A 26,206-nucleotide genomic window follows, 5' to 3' on the forward strand; every position below is an offset into this window, starting at 1 on the left:
CAAAACAAGTAAAATGCCACACTCCGTCTAAGCTGGCCCTATTTGGTACTGGGTGGGAGGCGAGCTCCGGGTCCGTCTTCCTTCTTAGGCTGGTGGCTGGATTACCCGGAGGAGAGCCGTGAGGCTTTTGAAGCCTGGCCTTGGAATCCCTCAGGGCCACTCACAGCTAGCCATAGTTGGTATCAGGCAGGGAGGCGAGCTCCAGGATTCATCCTCCGCTCGGGGCTGGGGCGAGATGGTCCGGAGGAGAGCCGTGAGGCTTTTGAAGCGTGGCCTCATGCTCCCTCGACACCGCTCACAGCTGGTCATAGTTGGTATCAGGCAGGGAAGCGAGCTCCAGGGTTTGTCCTCCGCTCGGGGCTGGGGCAAAATGGTCAAAGCTCTGTGAGCTAGCTTTTAAAGGTGCCGCTTTCACAGGCACACCTCCTCTCAAACAGCTGGGCTGGAGTGGTGTTCCTGGGCCCAGAGATCTGTGAGCCAGCTTTTAAAGGTGCCTCTCTCACAGGCACACCTCCTCTCAAACATTTGGGTTGATGTCCCTGGGCTCAAAGGTCTGTGAGCCAGCTTTTAAAGGTGCCTCTCTCATAGGCACGCCTCCTCTCAAACAGCAGGGCTGGAGTGGTGTAACTTTCCCCCCTGAAATGCTCTAGGATGTCCAGTGTGGGACGTGGGATGCATTACTGCTACATTTTGCAGCACCCTTGGTCAGTTTAGGTCCAGGTAATGCCTTTTATAAAGCCCCCAAACATAGTGAAAATGCCCTATTCCCCCTAGAGGTATTTGGGGCAGGGTGTTTTTTTGTGTTTGTTTGTTTGTTTTGGCAGGAGCATGTGTGGCACTCCTAGGTCCCCTGAGGACTAATGCAGATGTGTGGCCTTTCACACTTGCCCGTCTCTGTTATGTATCATCTCCCAAAGTTATATGCCCTCCATAAAGCAACAGTGCAGGTACTGCATCCTGGTTTGGGCACTGGATACTGGAAAACGGATGGGTCACCAAGAGAGTAAAGGGCCTACAAGGCAAACTCTGTGAGAATTGTTGGAGGGTGCTAGCTATGTTTAGCCTGGAGAGGAGATAGGGTAGGCATTTTTAAAATTCTGAAGTAATATGAAGTGGAGGATGGAGCGAGCTTGTTTTCTGCTGTTCCAGAAAGCAGGACCTGCATCAATGAATTCAACTTAGAAGAAAGGCAATCTGACTAAACATTAGGAAGAATTTCATGAACTGTTGGACAATAGAATAAACTACCTCAGAAGGTGGTACTCTCCTCCACTGAATGTTTTTAAACAAGAGGTCCTGTACTTGTCTCTAAACAAAGTTTTAATGACTACTTGTTAGGGATATTTTAGCTGTGGATTCTTGAATTGACAGTATTGGACTAGATGGGTTGTTGTACCTTTCAACTCTGTCAAAACTGTAAAAACCCTCTGTCAAAACTGCCCCGCAGTCTCCAATATGAGGCCTGCAAATCATGAAAGGATGGTTGTCCTGGGAGCTTCTGGAGCTCTCACAAAATCATGTATTCATCTGTCTTTCGAGTGGAAGGGCATGGCCCAGGAAGGGAGACAAAAATAGTGGAAGTGAACAACTGGCTCCACAGATGGTGCCACTGGGAACTACTTGGCTTCCTGGACCATAATGTGTAGTTTCATAGAGGTGGACTTCTGGCATGGGGTGGGTTGCACCTCACAAAAGTTGGCAGGAAATCTTTTGCAAATAATCTGAAAGTTCTGATCAGGAGAGCTTTAAAGTGAGTTGTGTGGGGGAGTGAGACAATATTCTTGAATGCTGGAGTACATCAGATGCTGGATTTAATAGCCTAAATTATATACAGAGAACAAGGCAAATAGCACAAGAACTGAACAATGAAGGGGGGGACCTTTAAAAGGCAGATGGGAATAATCTATGATCTTAGGTGTCTCTATACACCACCAAGTCTGACTCAGTTCCTCTGAGCCCAACCACCCTGAGACCAGATGCTCAAAAAGGGGATCTGGGGCTATACACAATAGAACAACACACAATCAGCCTTGACCCAAAAGACACAAGGCCACCAAACTAAAATAGAACAATAGACAGTAATGTGCACACAAGCAAGCCTCCACTAAGTCAACCAAACTAAACAGCCTTGGATATCCTGGTCGTTCACAAACCGAACCAACATTTGGTTGTGTCATTGCACATGCAAGAGTCTCTAGCTGTTAGAACTTGGTAGTCCTACCAGATGTGTTGGGGATTATGGGGATTGTGATAATCATGTATTGTGGTTCGAGATATTGCGTTAGAACTAAGGTTTGGTTGGTGGGGGCTGGGAAGGCACAGATGGGCTGCTATCTCAACCTTGGACTTCAGAGTTTTGGAATGTAGTAGGAGGTTTCGAATAGCCTGATACTGAGAATAGATAGGAATAGAGGACAGAATAGGGGAATTTCAGCACAGAATAAGTAAAGAGATAGTAGAGGAACACCTTATTAATCTAAATGAATTTAAGTCTCCGGGACCAGATGAACTCCATCCAAGGGTATTAAAAGAACTGGCAAATGTAATATCGGAGCCATTGGCAATAATCTTTGAAAACTCCTGGAGAACAGGAGAGATCCCAGCTGACTGGAGGAGGGCAAACGTTGTCCCCATCTTCAAAAAGGGGAAAAAAGAGGATCCCAACAATTATCGTCCAGTTAGTCTGACATCAATACCAGGAAAGATTCTGGAGCAGATCATTAAACAGAGAGTCTGTGAACATCTAGAAGGCAATGCCATAATCACAAAAAGTCAACATGAGTTTCAGAGAAACAAGTCATGCCAGACAAACCTGATCTCTTTCTTTGATAAAATTACCAGCTTGGTAGATGAAGGGAATGCTGTGGATATAGTATATCTTGATTTCAGTAAGGCCTTTGACAAGGTTTCCCATGACATTCTTGCAAACAAGCTTGTAAAATGTGGGCTAGACAAAGGAACTGTTAAATGGATCTGTAATTGGTTGACCGGCCGAACCCAAAGGGTGCTCAACAATGGCTCCTTTTCATCCTGGAGAGAAGTGACCAGTGGGGTCCCACAGGGCTCTGTCCTGGGCCCAGTGCTATTCAACATCTTTATCAATGACCTGGATGACAGAATTGGGGGCATACTTATCAAATTTGCAGATGACACCAAATTAGGGGGAATAGCTAATACCCCAGAGGACAGGATCAAGATTCAAAATGACCTGAATAGACTAGAAAGCTGGGCCATAGCTAACAAAATGAAATTCAACACAGAGAAATGTAAGGTATTGCACTTAGGGCGGAAAAATAAAATGCACAAATATAGGATGGGTGACACCTGGCTGAATGAAACTACGTGTGAAAGGGATCTAGGAGTCCAAGTAGACCACAAGTTGAACATGAGTGAACAGTGTGATGCGGCAGCTAAAAAGGCCAATGCTATTTTAGGCTGCATCAATAGAAGTATAGTGTCTAGATCAAGAGAAGTAATAGTGCCACTGTATTCTGCTCTGGTCAGGCCCCACCTAGAATATTGTGTCCAGTTCTGGGCACCACAATTCAAAAAGGATGTTGAGAAACTGGAGCGTGTCCAAAGGAGGGCGACAAAAATGGTGAAGGGTCTGGAAACCATGCCCTATGAGGAACGACTTAGGGAGCTGGGGATGTTTAGCCTGGAGAAAAGAAGGTTAAGAGGTGATATGATAGCCCTGTTTAAATATTTGAAAGGATGTCATATTGAAGAGGGAGCAAGCTTGTTCTCTGCTGCTCCAGAGAACAGGACCCGGAACAATGGATGCAAGCTACAGGAAAAGAGATTCCACCTGAACATTAGGAGGAACTTCCTGACAGTAAGGGCTGTTCGACAGTGGAATGCACTCCCTCGGAGGGTGATAGAGTCTCCTTCCTTGGAGGTCTTTAAACAGAGGCTGGATGGCCATCTGTCAGGGATGCTTTGAATTGGATTTCCTGCATGGCAGGGGGTTGGACTGGATGGCCCTAGTGGTCTCTTCCAACTCTACGATTCTATGATTCTATGAATAGAGTTCGTGCCTTTTGTTAGTGGGTGGACTAGGAGATGTTGGGGTTTCAATATATAGGTTGTGTTGATAGATGGGCAGTTTCAGCTTAAACCCTGAATTGGTGAATCGGTGACTTTCAATAATGTTCTGTTCTGCTTCAACATACATTACTCACTGAATGCACAGAAGTTTTGAGTTCTTGATTCTGATAGCAAGTGGAAAGTAGCTGGAATAGATGAGTTTCCCATTCACTCAAACAAACAGCTTCATTTATATACTGCTTCATACCGAACTAGCAGTGTCTAAGTGGTTTACAACTGTAAGCTAATTGCCCCCAACAATCATTTTAGTGACCTCAGAAGGATGCAAGCCTGAGTCGAGCTTGAGCCCTTTCACTGGTATTTAACTCGCAACCTTATGGTTTTGAGTGAGTGGCTGCAGTACAGGCATTTAACCACTGCGCCACCTGGGCTCACCTACTACAGCCACCGTTTCTCCTCACATATATTCTGCCATTTGTCACACTAGGTACTATATATAGCCTAATGTCATGGCGATGTCCATTGTCAGATAAGCTGAATTTTTCCTGTATATCTTTAGCCAAAAGGGAAAACATAGATGTTATCTTCTAAACCCATGGAGGATATCCCAATGAATGAATGAATGAACGCACACCAGAAAGAGGTTTGAATAGGGGGCAAAAGCGTGCATGGTGGCCTGTACTAAAGGGGTGATGCTTCATATGAGAAAAGGTATGCTAAAGAAACAGAAAACAATCATATGCTTATTTTCATCTATGAAGTGTATCCAGGAGGAGCATTCTGGACCTCCCATGACATTCATGGATCACTTTTAATAGGTTCCCAAATGCATACAGTGATTGCATCCAGGGGGACTCACATTATTTTAACTGAATATTGTCAATGTCTTTTATTGAAAACCCACTCCCTTGGATTTCTCATCTTGACTTGCTTTCTTGTTGTTATCGTTCTTCGTGTGCGCCTTTAAGTGGTTTTGACTTATGACAACCCTAAGGTGAGTCTATCACAGGGTTTTGTTTGTTTGTTTGTTTGTTTGTTTGTTTTATTTTGCAAGATTTGTTCAGGGGGGTTGCTTTCACCTTCTTATGAGGCTGAGAGAGATTTAGTATAACATAAATGAAACTCAGGCAGGTGTTCCTCAATGAGTGAATTATTCTGAGTCTTCTCTACATCTCTTCTCTTTGTCATCATTTTAAGTTTTTAATTAAGTTTTCAGTTTGTGTAATATCGTATATGGATCAGTGGTTGAAAACCAGCAGAGTAAAAAAAAGCTGAAACATGCTGTAAATATTGAACAATCACTAGGAATTTCTCAGGACAGGTTTACCACTTTAGTAGTTCAAAACACTGAGAAGCACAGTCTTCAGTTCTTCTAAAAGGCAAAAAAAAGAAAATACTGCGATGAAGACATGAAGTATGGATTTTTGTTTGTAGGAGATGAGGACTGTCCTAAGACCCAGTATGTAGTTTGCAGGGAAGTATCATCCAATGGTACCAAAAAACCCTCTTCACTCTTGTGGCATTTACAAAGAAAATAGATCAGCTATACAAAGAATGCAGACTTTTTCACTAGTTAGCAAAACATCAGACTATGACATAGTTCTTGTCATCAGCTTGCAAAGATAATGAAAAAGGGCTTAAAGCTTCCTATGTATTTATCGTATTGCTAGATGTGGTAAGAATTATACTATAGCTGAGAATTTAATTTCTCCTTGTGTAAAAGATGTCATTTTATGTATGCTTGAAGTAGAGCATGAGAAGAAATTGTTTCTGTCTTGGGACCCGTGCTGTTTAACATCTTTATCAATGACTTGAATGAAGGAATAGAGGAAATACTTATCACATTTTCGGGTAATATCAAATTAGGAGGAGTAGCTAATATCCCAGAGGAGAGGATGAAAATTCAAAATGACCTTAAAACTAACAAAATGAATATCAACAAGGAGAAATTGTTGGATACTACTCTTGGCAGTAAAAATGAAATGCACAGACATAGGATGGGGGGAACCTAGACAACAACACATGAGAAAGGGATCTAGGCGTCTTCGTGGACCACAAATTGAACATGAGTCAATAGTGTGATGTGGCAGCTAAAAAAGTCAATGTGATTCTAAGCTCCATCTATAGAAGTATAGCGCCTAGGAAAGTAATAGTGCCACTCTATTCTGCTTTGCCAAGTCCTGGGCAATTCAAAAAGGATGTGGGCAAGCTGGAACATATCCAAAGGAGGGTGACCAAAATCATGAAATGTCTGGAAACCATGCCCTATGAGGAACAACTTAGAGAACTGGATATGTTACGCCTGGGTAATAAAAGGTTAAAAGGTGATATGATAACCCTGTTTAAATATTTGAAAGGTTGTCATGTTGAGAATGGAGCAAGCATGTTTTCTGCTGCTCCAGAGAGCAGGACATGGAGCAGTGGATTTGAGCAAGTTACAGGTAAAGAGGTTCCACCTGAACATTAGGAAGAACTTCTTGATAGTAAGAGCTGTTTGACAGTGGAAGACACTGCCTTGGAGGGTGATGGAGTCCAGTCAGTATGACTTGAATGACAATGAATTCAAGTCTCCAGGACCAGATGCACTATATCCAAGGGTATTAAAAGAACAGGCAAAAGTAATCTCAGAGTCACTGTCAATACTCTTTGAGAATTCCTGGAGAACAGAAGTCTCAGCAGACAAGGAGGGCAAACGTCCCCATCTTCAAAAGGGGGGAAAAAAGAAGACCCAAACAATTACTGTGCAATTAGCCTGACATCAATACCAGAAAAGATTCTAGAGCAGTTAATTAAATGAAGAGTCTGTGAGCATTTACAAAGGAATGCCATAATCACAAAAAAATCAACAAGGGTTTCTCAAAAACAAGACATGCCAGACTAATATTACCTGCTTTTAAAAAAATAAAATTACCATCTTGGCAGATGAAGGGAATGCCATGGATGTAAGATACCTTGACTTCAATAAGGCATTTGAAAGGTCCCCCGCGATACTCTTGCAAGTGAGCTAGTAAAATGTGGGCTAGGCAGTGCAATGGTTAAATAGATTTGTAATTAGTTGGTGCTCAGCAATAGCTCCTCTTCATCTTGGAGAGAAGTGACCAGTGGGGTGCCAAAGGGTTCTGCTTTGGGCCCAGTGCTATTCAACATCTTTATCAATTACTCGGATGATGGAATACAGGGCATGCTTAACAAATTTACAGATGACATCAAATAATACCTCAGAGGAGTATGGTGGAGTCTCCTTCTTTGGAGATTTTTAAACATAGGCTGGATGACCATCTCTCAGGGGTGCTGTGATTGTGTCTTCCTGCATGGCAGAATGGGGTTGAACTGGATGGCTCTTGAGGTCTCTTCCACTTCTATGATTCTGAATGTTGTGGTACATTCTCTGTGCTATTGCAGATAGGCAAAAGTAGAACCACACTCTCTTGATCTGTTAATACTGGGAATTGAAATCCTTCCTTGTTTCATTCATGCATACCACAACAATATCGACATCTTTCTCAGTACTGGATGAAATTATGAAATTTTTGCATTTTTTGTTATTTCCTTTGGAGCCTTTTTGCAAAAAATGTGAAGAAAAAATAATATTTGCTAAACATTTTTGCATATGAGACTTTTGTGTTTGTTTTTTGTGTAAAACTCAAATCTTTTTTCACAATGTTGATGCAAAGCATCTCACAGTAGCTGATGATAAAATTTGCAAGTATTCTTTACATCCTAGTTAATGCACTTCCCCGTCCCCCCCAACCATGAGAGACTGGCTTGTGTGTTGTTTCAGGCATATTATGTTTTCACAGAGTCGGATAGCTGTATGTGACTGCTGACTAATTCTGTTTTTATTGTGTCTGCAGCATGGTGATACCGTCCACGACCTGCTCCTGGATGTAATTACCTGGGTCGGCATTCTCCTGTCCCTTGTCTGCCTCCTCTTCTGCATCTTTACTTTCTGCTTCTTTCGTGGGCTACAGAGTGACAGAAACACTATCCATAAAAACTTGTGTATCAGCCTCTTTGTGGCAGAGCTTCTCTTCCTCATTGGAATCAACAGGGCAGACCAGCCGGTAACCGTTCAGTGAAAAATACCAAAAGTTCTTTTCTTCATTGTTGTCCATCACTAAAGCATCATTGTCCTCCAGAAAATCAAAAGCTTTTTGGCCATGATAGTTAAACAGAGCATCTTTTACTAAAACGTTACAAAGTAGTGAGCGAGTTTTCAAGCTCTCCAGAGCTATCCTTTTAACTTCAGCTGTAATTGGGGGCAGAAGGAGGAGAAAATCGTTTCATTATGTCTCTTCTGAATGACTAAAAAATTCATAGTTTTTTTGTGGGTTTTTCAGGCTATGTGGCCATGTTTTAGAAGAGTTTCTTCCTGACGTTTCGCCAGCATCTGTGGCTGGCATCTACAGAGAATGCTTGCCTGGAAAGGAGTTGTGTGTGTGTGTGTGTGTGTGTGTGTGCGCACACACACACACACACACACTGTGTCACACAGTGTACACACACACACACACCCCTCCTTTCCAGGCAAGCATCTTCTGAAGATGCCAGCCACAGATGCTGGTGAAACGTCAGGAAGAAACTCTTCTAGAACATAGCCACATAGCCCGAAAAACCCACAAAAAACTATGGATGCTGGCCATGAAAGCCTTTGACTTCACACTAAAAAAATCATTCTCCAAAAGATGCAAAAATCATAAAGAGCTGTGTTGTTCCATGAGAAGAAAAGTAAAAGCCTCAGTAGGGTGATATTTTTATTAGAACTAAAATGGCACATAATAGTGAACAATCACGGCTGTCTAGGAAAAAGAGTCTAAACTTGGGAAAAGATTATCTTCTACCTCTAGAAGATAAGACTTAAATTTGAGGGGTTTACATGTTCTGCAAATACTAGGTAATGTTACCCAATGGGTAATATTGCCCAATTTAGCTTCTGTTGACTCTCTCTAACGCACCACAAAACTTAATCTTCAGTTTGGGAAACAGATGCAAAGAGAATCTTGGGATTCTCATTACGTCCCAAAAGGGCAGGGAGTGTGTCCATCACAAGCCCCACAGGACTGAGCAATAAGAAATAGCTGCCAAAGAAAAGTCTAATGAAATATAAGCTGCATTAACAGAACAATTGCTTTCTTCATCAAAACTTTATTCTGAACTGTTTATACATCATCTAGAGGGGTTTTAGAGGAAGGCAGCGTAAGTCCTATGAAGCAAGACTGAAGGGACAAGATAAATCTTGCTGGAGAAGAGAAAATTGAGAGGGGTTGCCTTGGCCCTTTCGATGTACCTTTGGGCTACTATGTATAATAACAGCAGTTATTATTGTTCCAGTTAGCGCTCTCTCTCTCTCTCTCTCTCACGCTCTCTCTCTCTCTCTCTCTCATCTCTTTTAGAATCGTAACTGATTAACATCTAATTCACTCTACCCTAAGATCTTTACAAACAGCTTGTTTTCTGCTGCCCTACAGGGATAAACTAGATCAAATGGGTTTATGTTGCAGGGAAGTAGATTTTGATTGCACATTTTAATAAATGTTTTCACAGTAAAAAGACATAAATTGTCCAGGTGCGGTGAGGTGGAAATCTTCTGATTCTGATTTTTTTGCACAGAGTGAGAGATGTGTACAGCACAAGCCCACCCCATCTTGCTCTTGTAATACAATGTTACCTGGTTTCTCTTTCCTTCAGCTCTCTGTTTCACAGGTAATCTTTGTGCACCATTCTGTGCTAGTGACCCAGAAAAGTGCTGTATTTTTCATTTTAAAAAATGAAACAGCAGTTATTATTGTCCCAGAATCGTAACTGATTAACATCTAATTCACTCCACCCTAAGATCTTTACAAACAACAGGGGGGCTAGCATAAAGCTCATTCTTCTCTCCATTTATTTTATGTGGTGTTCAGCCTGAGAATCTGGAGATTTTCTAGTAGACCATCATGGCTGCCTGCATGTTGAGAGGCAGGAAAATGAACTCTGCTATACTGCAAAGCTTTCTGCAGTGATCCATGAGTAGACAAACATATTATAGTTGAAAATGCTACTGCAGAGATGATGTTTGATCTTGAATTTGCAAAATGCTGCCAAGGGAAACATTAGACTTCAGTACTTGTGCAGAAAATTTCAATACACACCAGAAAATCAAACAATAACTAGAAAACCAAACAATATGCCACTGATTGGTGTTTTATGCTGTCATTCAGAAAAGACTATTGTGTGGTCCAATATGAAAAGCATTCCTAATCTTCCTAATCGTTACCAACAGTGCTCGAATTATCGAGAAAATGTAGATAGATCCTTAATAAAAGACACAAACAGAGGCAACTCCAGAAAAATAGTTTGGGAGGTGAAGGGGTGGCAAAGACCATTACTAGCAGTGCAAGAATGTTGTACATATTAAATCCAAATATACTATATCTGAAAGTTGTGGGAACCAGTGGGATCTGGGAGATAGTGTAAGGGAGTGCCCATTTTCCTTCCATTCATTGGAATCATTCCTTTTTCACGCACATCAAGCCCCAGTTCCCTCCCATTTTAGTGAAATCATGACTCCCTCTTCATTCTTCAGTAAACAATAGGGCAACCTCCAAAGAGGGCTGGGGTCCTTTCCACTGTCCAGTCATTTGAACACTAATCTCTACTAGGGCATCTGCAACACATCATATTTGATTTGTCATTTCAGGTTCCAATTTTTTGCTTTGCTTTGTCTTTTTGCTCTCCCAGATAGCCTGTGCTGTATTTGCTGCCCTCTTGCACTTCTTCTTCCTTTCTGCTTTCACCTGGATGTTTCTGGAGGGAGTACAGCTGTACATCATGTTGGTGGAGGTCTTCGAGAGTGAACGTTCACGTAAAAAATACTTCTACTTGGTTGGCTATGGCATGCCTGCTCTGATTGTAGCAGTTTCAGCAGCAGTAGACTACAGAAGTTACGGCACAGGAAAAGTGTGAGTGTCATTTTGTGTCCCAGCTTGTCATTGGGGAAATCTGTGAAACTAGTACAATGAACTTGCCTTATCGGTGAGCTTGAAAGCCCCCATGGATCATTCCCACCTCCCTCGCCCCTTCTTGGTACACTTCAGACCCCCTCCTATCTCCAGGTCATCTTGCAACCCTCCCCAAAGTACCAGACAGGGGCCTTCCCAACCCTTTGCCTCCTGCCTTTTTCTTTCCTTTAAAAAAAACATATTTCTGCACTAATGTAGCGCCCAGAAGCATTCTGGGTGCAGGAAAGGAAGGCAGCTGGTTGCTAGAAGGTGACAATTTGAAATAATTGTTGAATCAAATCGATATCAACATGACTGGAGGATTTCTGCTTAGGATTAAAAGCTTCTTTCTTAAAGTTGCTTTTGATTTTGATATTCAGTCTCTGACTTTGCAGCTTTTCCATTTCAGCTCTTGGCTTTGACTTGTTAACATTGCTTCTATTTCGCTTGAGAGAAAAGGGAGTCTTTTTCAAATTCTCAGCAGAATTTGAGCAATAGCATCTTGTAAAGAACCATCTCCTTTTACTTGTAAAGCATTGAAGATTTTCACACTTGCCTGCATCGGCTGGCACGTTGCTGAATCGCCATGGAAATGTGCCTCCCTCCTTTGCATGCCTGAATCATTCCTTTGGAGAGGAATTCTTCTGAATGCAAAGTTTGCAGTTCAGAGGAATTCCTCTCCCTGTGAGGCGATTCAGGCACGCAAAGGAGAGAGTCAAATTTCCATGGCGATTCAGCAGCGTTCCAGGCTTTCAGACACAGGGGCTTGTTTTTCCGTTTAGCTCCGTTTGGAGGATGTTTTAGCAGTGATGCAGGCAAGCATGAAAATCTTCATTGACTATTGGAGAGTAGTATTTTGGAAGACTTGCCAAAAACAGTCTTTTCCATCTGGAAAAGATTATTCAGCTGCTGTAACTCCAGACAAAGTTGTCATAAAGCCATTAATGACCTGATTTTAAAATTGAGAACGATGCAATTTTGTGATAACAAGTTTGATCATGAGAGCTGTTTGATTAGAAGTACTTGGAGAATTAAATACTTTGTCCCATATTTGTCCTAGGCAGGTAAAATCTGGATGGATATATAAGTTCATGGGGGATTGCCAATGTTGCTGCTATTTGTGGGATGTATTCAGGGTCATCATGGTAGATTTATCAAAGTTACTTTGGAAACCTGAGAATTTGCCTAACATTTCAAATACTTCTTTAAGTGTGGGAAATGATGTTTCTAGGTTGGACAAAAAAATTAGCATGTCATCCATGTAAAGAGCAATCTTACGATGTTCGCCATTAATATTGAGACCAGTTATGCTGGTTTTGGATCTGATGAGGTTTGCTAGGGGTTCAATCATTAGTACAAAAAGAAAGAGGCGAAAGTGGGCACACTTGTCTAGTTCCCCTAGTAAGGGCAAAAGGTATAGGCTCATACCCATTGACTAAAATTGTTCCCTCCGAGCTATCATAAAAATGACACAACATTTCAATAAATTTATGGCCAAAATACATTTCTTTTAATATACCAAAAAGGTACGGCTATTCCATTCAGCTGAAAGCTTTTAAGGGATTAAGAGATAGAAGGGCCAGAGGCATTTTGGATTGTTTGGCATAATGCAGAATGTTTAATACCCTACAGATCAGGTCTGCCAGTTGCCTATCTGGCATGAAGCCCACCTGGTCAGGATTGATGTACTCCCAAGATAAACCCATTTATCCTGGTGGCCATAATTGAAGTAAATAATTTGGCATCCTAGTTAAGGAGAGCTATAGGGCAGAAGGATTTAGTTTCGGGGCTATCCTATTTTGTTTTAGGGATTGGGATTATTCGGGTTCATGGGAACATCTTGAATCTGGGTTTTGCACTTTTCGTTGGTAAAACGGCTGGGGTTAAACCTCCAAATTCAAGGTTTCTGTGAGTCTGGGTTTAACTGCCAGTTCAGCACTGCATGGTTGGAATAGACGACAGGTTCTATCTGGACATCAATTACATTGGAAAGGGAGGATCGTGACACAAGGAAGTACTTAATTCTAGAGTAAGTGTGGTGTGTGTGTGTGTGAATAGAAGGTGTAATCTCTAGTTGATGGATATAGTGTTCTCCACGAGTCTAGCATCCCTTCTTTAGATATATGGTCTGAAATTGGGGATAGCTTTCTTTTAGTCTTGAAAAGATGGTGCGATTTATCCATTTTATAGTCAAGCACCTTGTTCACGTCTCCCCTAATAATTGTCGTCCTTTCTGCCATCTCCCTCAAGATTTGCAAGAAGGATCATATAAAGGCTTGTGGATTAGAGTTGGGAGAATAGAAGGTTGCCAAAATGATGATAGTGTTGGCTACAGTTTCTTTCAATATTAGAAAGCTACCAGATGGGTTGCGTATTATTGTATTGGGCTGGAATGGCCATGAATCTGGGAAAAGTATCGCCACTCCCCTTGACTTCTTTGAGTCATCTGTAGTGTATTGAGTTGCAAAGAGAGACCTTGAGAGAATATTTCCTGTCCCTTTCCTTTTCCTATGTGTTTCTTGTAGGAAAACTAAGCTTGGTTTAAGTTTTTTCAAGTAACCATTAACAAAGGTGCATTTCAGAGAGACCCCAGCCCCTTCACATTTAGAGATACAATTCTGAGTCTATCCAGAGTTCGAAAAATTGGGCTGTAAATACATTATTCCTAGAATAGAACCCCAAAGAAACCTGACTTTCAAATAGCCCTTATAGCAAGGATCAGCAGTCACACATTGAGTGGTGGATATGTTAAGAGACTCAGAGTTTCACTTTCAGAGGATCACATCCTTATAACTAGCACAAACAATCTTAACTGAAACAATCTTAACTGAACAAACAATCTTAACTGAAAAACTTTAACCAACATCAGGAACAGATCAAGGGGAGGGAAGCGCAGGGCATGCCCTGCACCTCAATCTAACCATGCTCTGGTGATCTCCCCTGGAGTGTGGGATGGGTGAAATGTCATCAATGTATGATGACATAGGCGGGATACAGACGGGCAAAAAGGGGTGTATTCATGACGTCATGAAGGTAGAGCCTTCAGACGGGCCTTACCTGAATGCCGCCATGAACACGCCCCCCGCACGCCCCAAGCGGGAAGAGGTGGCATTAAAAAGGTGCTGCTTTTCTCTGCTTCTTTTCCGTTTGATGCGCAGCTGCGCAGCTCCGTCTGTAAGCTGCTGCACCGGTACGCCAGAATTGCTAAGCCGCTAATTTAAGTTGCCCATTTAAAAGCTCCGTGTCTGCTGCGTCGCATAATGAGTCAGGGTCCTGGAACATGCGCAGTTTGCAGTCAGGCTTTAATTGCAGCGTCAGCTGCCATGCAGGTGTGGAAGCTGCAGCACATCTGCAGCACATTTTAAGACCCCTAACCCTAACCCTAACCCTAGAGCAACATGTACGCATGCGCTGCTTGGAAAGTTTGGAAAGTTTAAAGTGAACCCCTACACACATTCCTGTGCCATTTTCACCTAACAATAAAAAACGCTAAAACTGTAAATATTTACATATATACAAGGGAGGTGATGGGGGATGGCAGGGGGACAGCAGTGGCAGCGGAGACAGCTGTGGCTGTGCATTGCAGATTCAGCAGGAGCGCGGGGACCAAAGGAGAGGAGGCATCTATGATGCTGGTGACACTGGCAAAGTGGAAGCGGACAAGGATGCCAACACCAGCTGATCACCAGCTGGCAGGAGACCACCATTGTTCTTGGGCAGAGTGGGGGGAAAAGTTTTAAAGGGGCTTGGGCACTTTAAATGTGCCCATAGGCTTTCTGCCGCCGCTGCTTAGCGCTGCAGCTGCGCAGCTGCGCATCCGCCAGCCGGCAAAAGAAAAAAAAAGCCCCGTTTTTGGCCGCCCGTGAGGAAGCTGCCTCTCTCTTTGCAGCGTCCTCCGAGGCGGCGGTTTGGGAACTCTGGGTCTGAAACGGCCCCAAGTGAGGCGTCTTCACTGCCCCCCATGTGGAAGCCCCATCTCCTGAGCCACGCCCCGGGGGCGGGCAGTCTGGAGGCTCCGTATTCAGCAGAATACACCTCCAAGACATCTTCCCCTGCCCGTCTGTATCCCGCCATAGGGACTTAGATCTCAATGAAAAGGTTTAGTATGTAATGGAGAGCAGAGTGAATTAGAGAATATATCAGCAGAGGCCAAGAGTTTGAATAGATCTATAAGCACAGTAAAGGTGTGAGAAGAGAGTGAAATATAACAGCAGAGGGTGAGGGGTTGAGTGGATCTATAATCACAGTAAGGGGTGGGTGTGAATGAAGTGGTCAATAGAGGCTTTGTGACATTTGAGATTGGATATAAATAATTGTCACTAGAGAGAACAAAATGGAGATGTGCTGGAGTAGAGTTATTAAAAAAAAAACAGGTTGGGGAAGAAGATGCCAAGATGGCAGGAACTGAAAAGTAACTAGCATGAGAGGGTGAAGAAGATGATAGGCAATCAGTACAACCATGGAAAAAAAACAAGCCAAAAAGGGACAAACTCACAAATAGAATAAAGAGATTTTTGCCTGAATGACCAGAGTCATATAGAGTTAGGTGGATGTATTAAATAGTGGTTTTCCAGTTCCTTCCCTACGCTTGTTCCACCCATGGTGAGCTGTCATCCATCTTGGGGCACTGAATGTAGGCTTGCTTGGTGTTGGAGATGGGGCTTCTTCCAGGATTTCTTGCTCCAGCTCCCTAGGCACTTTGAGCCTTGCAGATATTGAGCATTTGGGTCTTAGTCAAAGCAAACATGACAGTGTCACCCTTGAATATAATAACTTTGAAGGAGAATTCCCATCTATATTTAATACCCACCAGCTGTAGAAGTTCTGTCCGCAGTTTAAAGCTTTGGCGCCTCTGGAGTGTCTCAGGTGAGATGTCCTGGAATATTTGTAAGGTTGCGTCTTGGAAAGTGAGGCGTGGATTTCCGGTAAGTTTCCTTAGAACCAAAGCCTTCTTAATATGATGCGTGAAGCGGATGATGATGTCTCTGGGTATGGAGCTTTGATTTAGGCTTCTTGTGGGAATGCTGTGTGCTTGTTTGATATCAGATGCCTGTAAATGAAGATCTGAGCAGGTTGTGTTCAGCCAGTTAAGTAAGAAGAATATTGTGTCATTTTTCTTTGCTTGTTCTGCGATTCCTTTCCACCCGAATATTGAAGCGTCTGCTTTGGTTTTCCCAGTCCTCCATTTTGTTAGATAGGTATTCATTCATTCGTTCAAGTTGACACAGGCGGGATTTGTGTTGCGCTCCATGTCCAAAGGCCACATTTGCAGTATCTTGTATACTGTGGATGCAGTCTGTAATCACCGACAGTTATGAGTTTACATGCTCCAGGGCTAGTGCCCAATCTTTCTACCTATCTTTTACTAAGTTCTCCCTTAGTTTTTTGAGCAGCTCAGGAGAGACATTAGATTGTCTCCTCTACTATCTTTGTTGTTCCTGTGTGAGCATTATATCATTTCTGGATCTGGGCCTCCGTCCTCCAACTGGATTTTCAGCTCTTTTGCTTCTAGGTAGAATGTAGAAATATCTTGATCCGCCAACCTGTTGGTGTTCTGCATCAGGGGAATTTATTTTGTTTCTAAAATTTCATCAAAATTATCTCCAGTTTTGGGAAAAGCAATGAAATCTTGCCCCACTCTGCCGTTATATGCCTGCCATGTTCAGCAGCCAGCCACACTCTCTCAACAAGAAGGGTTTTTTCAAATATCGTTGAAGCAAGAGAATGACCAAGGAAATGGTGGGACTTTTGCTCAAAAAGAATGGCAAAATACTAACAGCGAAAAGACAGAACTGTTCAATAGCTATTTTGCTTCAGGTTTTTCCCCAAAAGAAGACTGTGTGCTTCCATGCATCAACAGAGACATTAATGAGGACTCCAGATTGCATGTCAGTATTGATATGGAGTTAGTCAGGAATCACCTAGTTAACCTAAATCAGCTGAGGAGGGAGCAAACTTGTTTTCTGCTGCTCCAGAGAACAGGACCCGGAACAATGGATGCAAGCTACAGGAAAAGAGATTCCACCTCAACATTAGGAAGAACTTCCTGACAGTAAGGGCTGTTTGACAGTGGAACACACTCCCTCAGAGTGTAGTAGAGTCTCCTTCCTTGGAGGTCTTTAAGCAGAGGCTAGATGGCCATCTATTGGGCATGCTTTGATTGGATTTCCTGCATGGCAGGAAGTTAGACTGGATGGCCCGTGCGGTCTCTTCCAACTCTATGATTTTATGATTCACATCTGCAGGGCCAGATGAACTGCATCCCAGAGTATTGAAAACACTTGCTGATGGGCTTACAGAACCTCTTGCCATAATTTTTGAGAAATCTTGGGAAATGGCTGAGGTGCCAAAGGACTGGAGACAAGCAAACATTATTCCTTTCTTCAAAAAAGACAAAAGAAGATCCACGTCAGCCTGACCTCAGTTAAAACAGATTGCATAGAAATCAGTCTGCAAATATCTTGATGACATCAGTAGGAGCAGCATGGATTTGTCCAGAACAAATATAGTGGGCCCTTTGATTACATGGGGGATCCGTTCCGGGTCGCCATGCATAAGCGGAATTTTGCATATGCTCGCGCCCCATTGAAACCAATGGGGTGTATGCTCACGGTGCACATCGTGTGTTTTATTGATGTTTTATTGATGCCCATGCATAAGGTTGAAGCCACGCATGGTGTGAGCGCACTGTACTGCCAAACTAATGTTATTGTTAGAATTTATAGAATCTGCCATGTGTTTATATTTTGTTTATAGGTCTTGAGTGGTTACCTCAAAGTTCTCTCTGAGGGTCTTTACTCTCTAACATTTTAATCAATGTTTTAGAAGACTATACAATCTTAAGAAAGAGAAATGCATAAGTATGATGCTTATTTTATACAGATACAGACACCAATAGGTCTAAAGCAGCTGCTTTGTTATTGTTCAAAGTAGTGTAAAGGCTGAATTTAGAGCAGAGAAAAAACAAGATGGGTGATATCACTACTCTACTCCAAATCACTACACAATTTTTTTCTCCAATCCACCCATCCTCCATTGTCGAATGATACAAACTTGGGTTGTCAGAGTGAAAATTGAAGACCGCTTCTGTTCTTTTAATGGCTATATAGAAGAATGATTTTCCACAAGTGTTGCTTGTTACCTGATTTTGTGGCTGTTAAAGGTTTAGGAGCTGTCTCCAGTTTTGCCCTTTCAGCTGTCACTTCAGTTCAGAGACACAAGATTCAGCCAAAGGGAAGGCTTTATTCAAGAAACTACCGGCATTATTGTCAGGGCTGAGACACTTTCAGTTACAGTGTATATCGAAAGCACCTGTGGTTGGTCTGTGACCATAATAAAGATTTATTCTGTTCTATATTAAAAGCAATTAGCAATTCAGACATTTTCCTGCACTTGCCCCCCATTTGTCTTTTAACCAAAATGTTCCCATTCCCAGAGCTGCCCCTCCCTTCCTCTGTATCAAGCATTTCCCACCAAATTGGCCTTGATAGCGCATTCTTCCATCCCTCTCTCCTGCTTATTTGCTAGCTGTAAGGAAAATCTACATTATTTTCGCCCAACATCACACTTGTACCGCATAACCTGTTATCCAGAATTACAAGCAACGTATGTACGTAATATCTAATACTGTGATGGAGCTGCTAGGCAGACCTGGTTTCCTGGCAGCCAATTATGGTTCAGGCTGACTCGGGACGGCTGTGGGGGAACTGGAACATATAAAAGGCAGGAGTGAGAGACTGAGAGAGGAACTAAAGTGTGAGTCAGATTAGGGATCTGAGGGGGAGCCATTGGAAATCAGAGGGGGATCCTGACTATGAGAGGGAGTTCACTTAAGAAAGTCGGGGGGGGGGGGGCTGTGATAAGCCTGCAAGTGTTACGTTAATGTAAGCACCCTGACATTGAAGAAGCCTACCGAAGATACTGTCTAACTTAATGTTATTTAATTGAGGGCTGGAGCAGACGGATGGGAAAGAGCGGCCCAAGTGCACGCCATCTGCGTTGGAGACGTTCATCATTTGAATAACATGCCTCCAAAGTGATCAGAAGCCACTTCTTTTGGCCCATCTGTTTCAGGCCAAAGTTATGTTTATTTTTTTATTACAGATGACACTATAAAGCAAGGCAAGCATGCTACCTAAAATACTGAACTGGTTTGGCGAAGACGCTAGGGAACCTGGCCCTTATACACTTAAGGATAGAAGCAGGGTAAATATAAGGTAACCTCAGGCATGTAAGGAAGGTCTCATCACAAATCTATGATTTTCCTTATGAAAAGCAGGTGGCAGAAGCTATATTCAGACATTACTCATCTCACATTGTTCACCATGCAGGCAGGTGAACACATATCCTTGGCACCTCCATCATCACTTTCCTGGTCTGAAAAGCAACTTATATGAAAATTATTTGTTTATTTGTTTGTTTTCATTAATTTTTATCCCACCTTTTTTCCATAATAGTACTCTAGTCAGCTAACACAGGTGCGGTACAGACAAAGGAGCGGGTCTGTGGCGCCCCTTTTAGCTCTGGGTTGGAGGCAGGGCAGCCTCACCGGCAGCCCTGCGGCCCCCAATCCAGAGTATTTCCGGACCACAGAGAAGCAGCAAAATTTCCGTGGCACAGAAAAGGGGTGTCAGTGGGGCTTCATGCCCCTGGACACCTTGGGAGCCAGAGCCATGGGAGGAAGGGGCTGCCCAAACCCTTTCTCTTCGGCATCATTCCCGCAGCCATTTGGTTGCTGTGGGGACGATGCATGCACCCAAAAGGAGCTCCGTTTTGGAGCTCCTTCCTGCGCCACCCCAGGCTGGATACGGCGCGTGTGTGACATTATCATGGTGGCCCCTGTGTTGATAGGAGGCTGCCATGATTACACCGCTGCCCCGTACTAGGGTTGCAGTGTGTGCGGTTCCTCTGCCACCATGCAAGCCTAGTATGTGGCCTGGCAAAGCTCTGGTCTGGACCGCGCCACAGATTCAAAACTAAACAAAAGCATCAAAAGGTATAAGAGATTGAAACTTTATTTATATCCCGCCCCTCTGTCAATGACAATTGAGGTGGCTTACAAGTTAAAATGACATAAAAATATAAAAGTTTTTCTAAAATGGGATTATATGTCATTTTAACTTGTAAGACACCTCAATTATCGTTGACAGAGGGTGGGATATAAATAAAGTTTTATTATTTTTTATTATTAAAAATAACTAAATAATTTTGAGATAAAATATTAAACATTAAAATTCATTAAAAATTATATATAAACCTTAAAACAATCCCTATTCCCAGATCTGTCTTTTGACTGACCAGGGGCACTCTTCTCTTGCCTACATTTAGATTCAGTTTGTTCACTCTCACCCAGTCCATTACAGCTTCCTTGCAAGTAGGTGGAAAGGAGTTATAGAGCTGGATAGCATCAACCTACTGGTAATGCCTGATCTCAAAACTCCAGATGACCTCCCCCAGTAGTTTTATGCATATGTCAAACAGAATAGAGGACAAAAGAGAGCCCTGAAGGACCCCGGAGTCGAATAGGAAACCCCCCAGCACCACCCTTTGAGATCACCCTTCCTGGAAAGAATGGAGCCACAATAGAATAGGACCTCCAAACCCCATCCCAGTGAGACAATCCATGGTCAATAGTATTACTCTATGAGAGGTCCAGCAGAAGCAACAGGGACCCATTCACCCTGTCCAAGTTCCTATGGTAGGTTGCCTAGCAAGGTGACCAAAGCAGTCTCCAGCCTATAACCAGACTGAAATGGATGTAGATAATCCACCTCATCCAGAACCCCAGGAGCTGAGATGAAAAGAAGGGCATATTCTTTGCAAGAAATAATTACTTTCCATATGAACATGAAGTTCTCCTCTTCAAACATCTCAGTTTCTAAATGAGGAAAGTGATGAGGCACTGGGTCTAGGCATTCTTGTGCTCATGTGTTGAAAAAAGTGAGTGGAATATACCTAACTTTTCACACGTTTGCACATTACATAGTGTTAGGCCTGTAATGATTTGGCTAACCTCATAACAGATCCCCCCCCCCCCCGTTAATATTCTGAAGTAGTTTAAATCCCTTGTATCCATGTATCCTTCAAAACAATGGGGCGGAACAGATGGGCAGGAAGGAGCAGTCAGAGGCCATTCCCATCGGAGCACCCTGGGACTGGGGTGACCACACAATGTGGTCCTGATGCCGACCCCTGCTATGGTCCCAAATGGACCACAGCAAGGAGCAGGAAAGAGCCGCTCCTTCTAGGGCTGGGTTTGGGCCGCCCTAGGTGGCCCAGGAGCAATCCCAGCATGGCTTCTGTGCAAGTTAGCGGCATGCGTAATCTAAATGCCACACCTCAAGCCGTGCAGAAGCCAGCTTTTTTGGCCACATCTGTTTTGGGCCAGTATCTTATATTATTATTTTATTCAAGTTAAATAGTCTGATATAATTGCTGGATATAAATTCAGCATCATATGAGCAACAAGATCACTGGAATCTATTTGGATCTATTGAAATACTAAATTTAATTTTAACACACACACACACATATTGTGATTTTACTACATATGATCTACATATGAAGTAAGAAGTTGCATACTATTTGGGGCAACATTATATATTTATAAAGAGCATGACAAGTTGGAGCTCTTCAGATTTTATAGCTGAATGGAGCTAATAATTGTTTATTAAAAATTTAATATACGCTAGGAAACGTTTATGGGTTTTTTACTTTTTCTGCAGAAAATAAAAGAGAACTTTATAATTCTTTCTAGTTATAATTTGAGAAACCAAAATATTGGTAGTTAAAAAGATCACTGTAAGGGAAGATAAAAAGCAAGGGAGAGGAGGGCCACATGGAACACGATTAGCATTAACATAGTAAGTATGTTGGGGGTTTGTAGTAGGAAACATACAGTGTGCACCAAAATATTAAATTAGGTAGCCATACAGTCTCCCTTATTCAAAATACTTGGGAACAGAAGTAATTTGGATTTTGGAATATTTGCTTATACTGTATGTACAAAATGAGATGTTTTGGAGATAGGACCCAAGTCTAAACATAAAATTCATTTATGTTTCATTTACACCTTATACACATAGCCTGAAGGTAATTTTATACAATATTTGTAATAATTTTGTGCATGAAATAAACTTTGTGTACATTGAACCACCAGAAAGCAAAGATGTCACTATCCATTTTTTCACTACCCATGAAAAAAAAATTAGGTTTTTGAAATATTCCAGATTTTGGAATTCTGGAAAAGAGAGATTCAACCTATATATTATATTGCAACCAAAAAGCAGGATTTTTGAAATTCTTATTCTTAAATATAGTAATTACGTACTTGGAATTTGTAAGCTTTTCAAACTAAGAGTGAATTGTTTTTTTTAAAAAAATTAATATGAAACTATGAATAATAATAAAAGAGAATGTACATAGAGAGATATTGTAGCACCTTTGAGAGTGGCTGAAAGAAAGAAATTGGTAGCATGAACCTTCGTAGTCTTCAGTCTAGTTCCTCAGATGCATTTGGTGCAGTGGAAACCAGGTACAGATATATATATATGCCATTAGTATGTGAGGATATCAGTTCAAATTACAAATCCTTTGTGTATGGAAATTGCAGGTCCAGTTTTAACTATGGTCGATGGTCGTTAGTGCACAAAGACATAGGTCTATGGGCATGGAGATGAACTGGCAGATTCAGTTTTTCAATGGGACTAACTTGCGGTGAGGGGAATAGATGAATATAAGGCACCCCCATGAGGATGGGGTCAGATAGTGTTAAAGTGGGTGTAGTGTATCAGGAAACCATTGTCTTTGTTCAATCCATTGCTGAGGAACTGTAGTTTGTGGATGAAATCCAGTTCTGCTGTTTCTCTTTCCAATCTACCTTTGTAGTTCTTTTGTTCAATGACCACTGTTCTGAGATCTGAGATGGAATGCCCAGAGAAAATGAAATATTCTGCCATGTGTATTTGCATTCCTGATGTCTGACTTATGTCTGGTGCAGGGACTGGCCTGTTTGCCCACTGTAGAGTGCTGATGGGCATTGCTGACACAGTACAGTGGGCCCTCTCCTTACGGAGCCCCACGTTTAAGGGAAAATCTGCCTATGCTCCATAGGAAATAATGGAGCTTGTGCATGTGGCAGATTGGCGCATGTGTGCCACGGGCGCACGCGCCATTGTTTCCCTCCCCAAGCGGCTTATATGTAAGCTGGAAGCGACATAAAATGTGTCCTCCATGGCGCACACGCATTGTATAGTATAGATAACATTCGAAGATGAGCACATGAAGTTCCCCCTAATATTGTGGGTAATGACATTATGCCTTGTGATGACATTTTCTGGACAAATGTGTGGGCAGAGTTGGCGTCTTGGTCTGTGGCCAGGCTTACTACCTGTGTCCCCATCTGTGTCATGTGTCTTCCTGTAGATGAGTACCTGTTTGAGCTTTGGAGGCTGTATGTAGGCGAGTAAAAGTCTGCCACCAAGAGTCCTTGAAAGAGTGGCATTGGCCTGTTACAGACGGGCCATATAGTACACGCAGAGTTTGTTCCACTGTCGAACAGCCGTTACTGTCAGGAAGTTCCTCCTAATGTTGAGGTGGAATCTCTTTTCCTGGAGCTTGCATCTATTGCGTCCTAGTCTCTGGAGTAGCAGAAAACAAGCTTGCTCCCTCCTCAATATGACATCCCTTCAAGAATTTAAACAGGGCTATCATATCACCCCTTAACCTTCTCTTCTCCAGGCTAAACTTCCCCAGCTCCCTAAGTCGTTCCTCATAGGGCATAGTTTCCAGACCCTCCACCATTTTAGTCGCCCTCCTTTGGACACGCTCCAGTTTTTCAACATCCTTTTTAAATTGTGGTGCCCAGAACTGGTCACAGTATTCCAGATGGGGCCTGACCAGAGCAGAATAGAGTGGAACTATTACTTCCCTTGATCTAGACACTATAATTCTATTGATGCAGCCTAAAATCGCATTGGCCTGGTTAGCTGCCACGTCGCACTGTTGATTCATATTCAATTTGTTGTCTACTTGGACTCCCAGATCCCTTCCCCCATCCTATATCTGTATCCAGGTGTCCCCGATCCTATATCTATACATTTATTTTCCCACCCTAAATGCAGTACCTTACATTCCACTAATTTGTTTGCAAGAATGTAATGAGGAACCCTGTCAAAGGCTTTACTGAAATCAAGATATACCATATTCACAGCATTCCCTTCATCTAACAAGCTGGTAATTTTATCAAAAAAAGAGATTAGATTTCTCTGGCATGACTTCTTTCTCTGAAACCCGTGTTGACTTTTTGTGATTACGGAATTGCCTTCTAGATGTTCACAGACTCTCTGTTTAATGATCTGCTCCAGAATCTTTCCTGGTATTGATGTCAGACTAACTGGACGATAATTGTTGGGATCCTCTTTTTTTCCCTTTTTGAAGATGGGGACAATGTTTGCCCTCCTCCAGTCTGCTGGGACTTCTCCTGTTCTCCAGGAGTTCTCAAAGCTCATTGCCAATGGCTCTGATATTACATTAGCCAGCTCTTTTAATACTCTTGGATGTAGTTCATCTGGTCCTGGAGATTTATATTCATTTAGATTAACCAGGTATTCTTGTACTATCTCTTTACTTATTCTGTGCTGAAATTCCCCTGTTCTGTCCTCTGCTCCATTATCCTCAGGTTGAGCACCCTTTTCCTTTTCTGAGAAGACTTTGCAAAGGTGTTGAGTAATTCTGCCTTTTCTCTTTCTTCTGTTAGCATAATAGTTCTAGGCTGAGGTTGATGGTGGGTGGAGGTTGTTGAAACTCTGGTGAAATGTCTTGAATGAGTCCTCTCCATGAGTCCATCAATGTATCTCAGGTAGAGAAGTGGTTTTTTGGTACAGGTGTTAAAGAAGTGTTCTAGGTCAGCCATGAAGATATTGGCATATTGTGGTGCCATGTGTGTGCCCATGGCAGTGCCATTAACTTGAAGGTATATGTTGTTATCAAAGGTGATGTAATTGTGTGTGAGAACAAACTGGCAGACCTGAGTGGCTAGGTGGGATAGATTCCCATCTGAAATGATGTTCCTGATGGCTTGTAAGCCATCTTTGTGTGGGATGTTGGTGTACAGGGATTCCACATCTATAGTGGCTGAGATGGTGTTTCCTGGAAGGTTGTGGATAGATGGTATCTTCTGTAGGAAGTCCATGGTGTCCTTCACATAGTTGGGGGTGGCATATGGTTTAAGGATATTTAATGGTGGCAACAATGGTCCTCCCTGGCCTCGCATCGGGAGGCATGGAGACGCACTATCCATGACGCTGCAGCCTTCTTCAAAAGCTCACGCCAAACGAGCCTCAAAGAGAAACAACAACGCAGAAAGTACCACAACCTGGAAACATCACCCAAGGAGACTTTCTGTTGTGCTTTCTGCAACCGGACCTGTTTATCCCGAATTGGCCTTTTTAGTCACCAACGTGCTTGTACGAAGCGCGGGATGCGTCCTTCCTGAATCTTCATTCGCGAAGCAAAGCCAGAGAGAGAGAGAGAGAGATGGTTTAAGGATATTGTCCATATATTTGGAGGCACCAACTATATGTGTTCCAATGCTGGAGGCAATAGGTCATCCAGGGCAACCCTTAAACCATCCTTAAACCATATACGACCAACATGCCCAGCTATGTGAGTGATTCTACTGATTCTACAGACTAACATGGCTATATCTTTGAATAAAAGAGAATGTTTGCATGTTTGTCTCTGTGGTAGCTCGAAGGCCACTTGGATTTTGGCACTGATACTAAGAAGATTCCAGTGTTATACAACTTGGAGTTGTTATTATCTTGAATTGATTAATTTTATTCAATTTAATCTATCTGTAGTACAGTGGTCCCTTGGTATCTGCTGAGGTTTTTTTCCGTCACCCTCCCATGGATACCAAAATCCATGGATCCTGAAGCCCCATTAAATACATAGTAAAATGGTGTCCCTTGTATAAAATGGTAAAATCAAGGTTTGCTCTGGAATTTACAATTTTTGAATATTTTCAAGCCATGGATGGTTGACTTTGTGGATAAAGAATCCTTTGATAAGGAGGGCCAACTGTACCATGTTCAAGCACTGGATAACAGTTCCATAGATATGAAGGGAGGATGGTCTTATTCCTTCCATTTGTCACAGGGCCTCTAGACAGGTCCAGT

At 42.5% G+C, this 26,206-nt stretch overlaps 1 protein-coding gene across 26 annotated transcripts in view; it reads left to right on the forward strand.

Moving 5' to 3' along the window:
- ADGRL3 (adhesion G protein-coupled receptor L3) overlaps positions 1-26,206 on the forward strand; it is a 495,567-nt gene that overhangs the window by 357,228 nt on the left and 112,133 nt on the right. For all 26 annotated transcript variants that reach the window (XM_089489004.1, XM_089489005.1, XM_089489003.1 and 23 more), the window contains 2 exons: positions 7,902-8,111; positions 10,768-10,988. In XM_089489004.1, the coding sequence (XP_089345130.1) occupies positions 7,902-8,111; positions 10,768-10,988 (431 nt within the window). The remainder of the gene's footprint in view (positions 1-7,901; positions 8,112-10,767; positions 10,989-26,206) is intronic.

Source organism: Sceloporus occidentalis, unplaced genomic scaffold, assembly GCF_023333645.1.
Source record: "Sceloporus occidentalis isolate IW3139 unplaced genomic scaffold, rSceOcc1.0.p SCAF_1, whole genome shotgun sequence".
Classification (NCBI taxonomy): domain Eukaryota; kingdom Metazoa; phylum Chordata; class Lepidosauria; order Squamata; family Phrynosomatidae; genus Sceloporus; species Sceloporus occidentalis.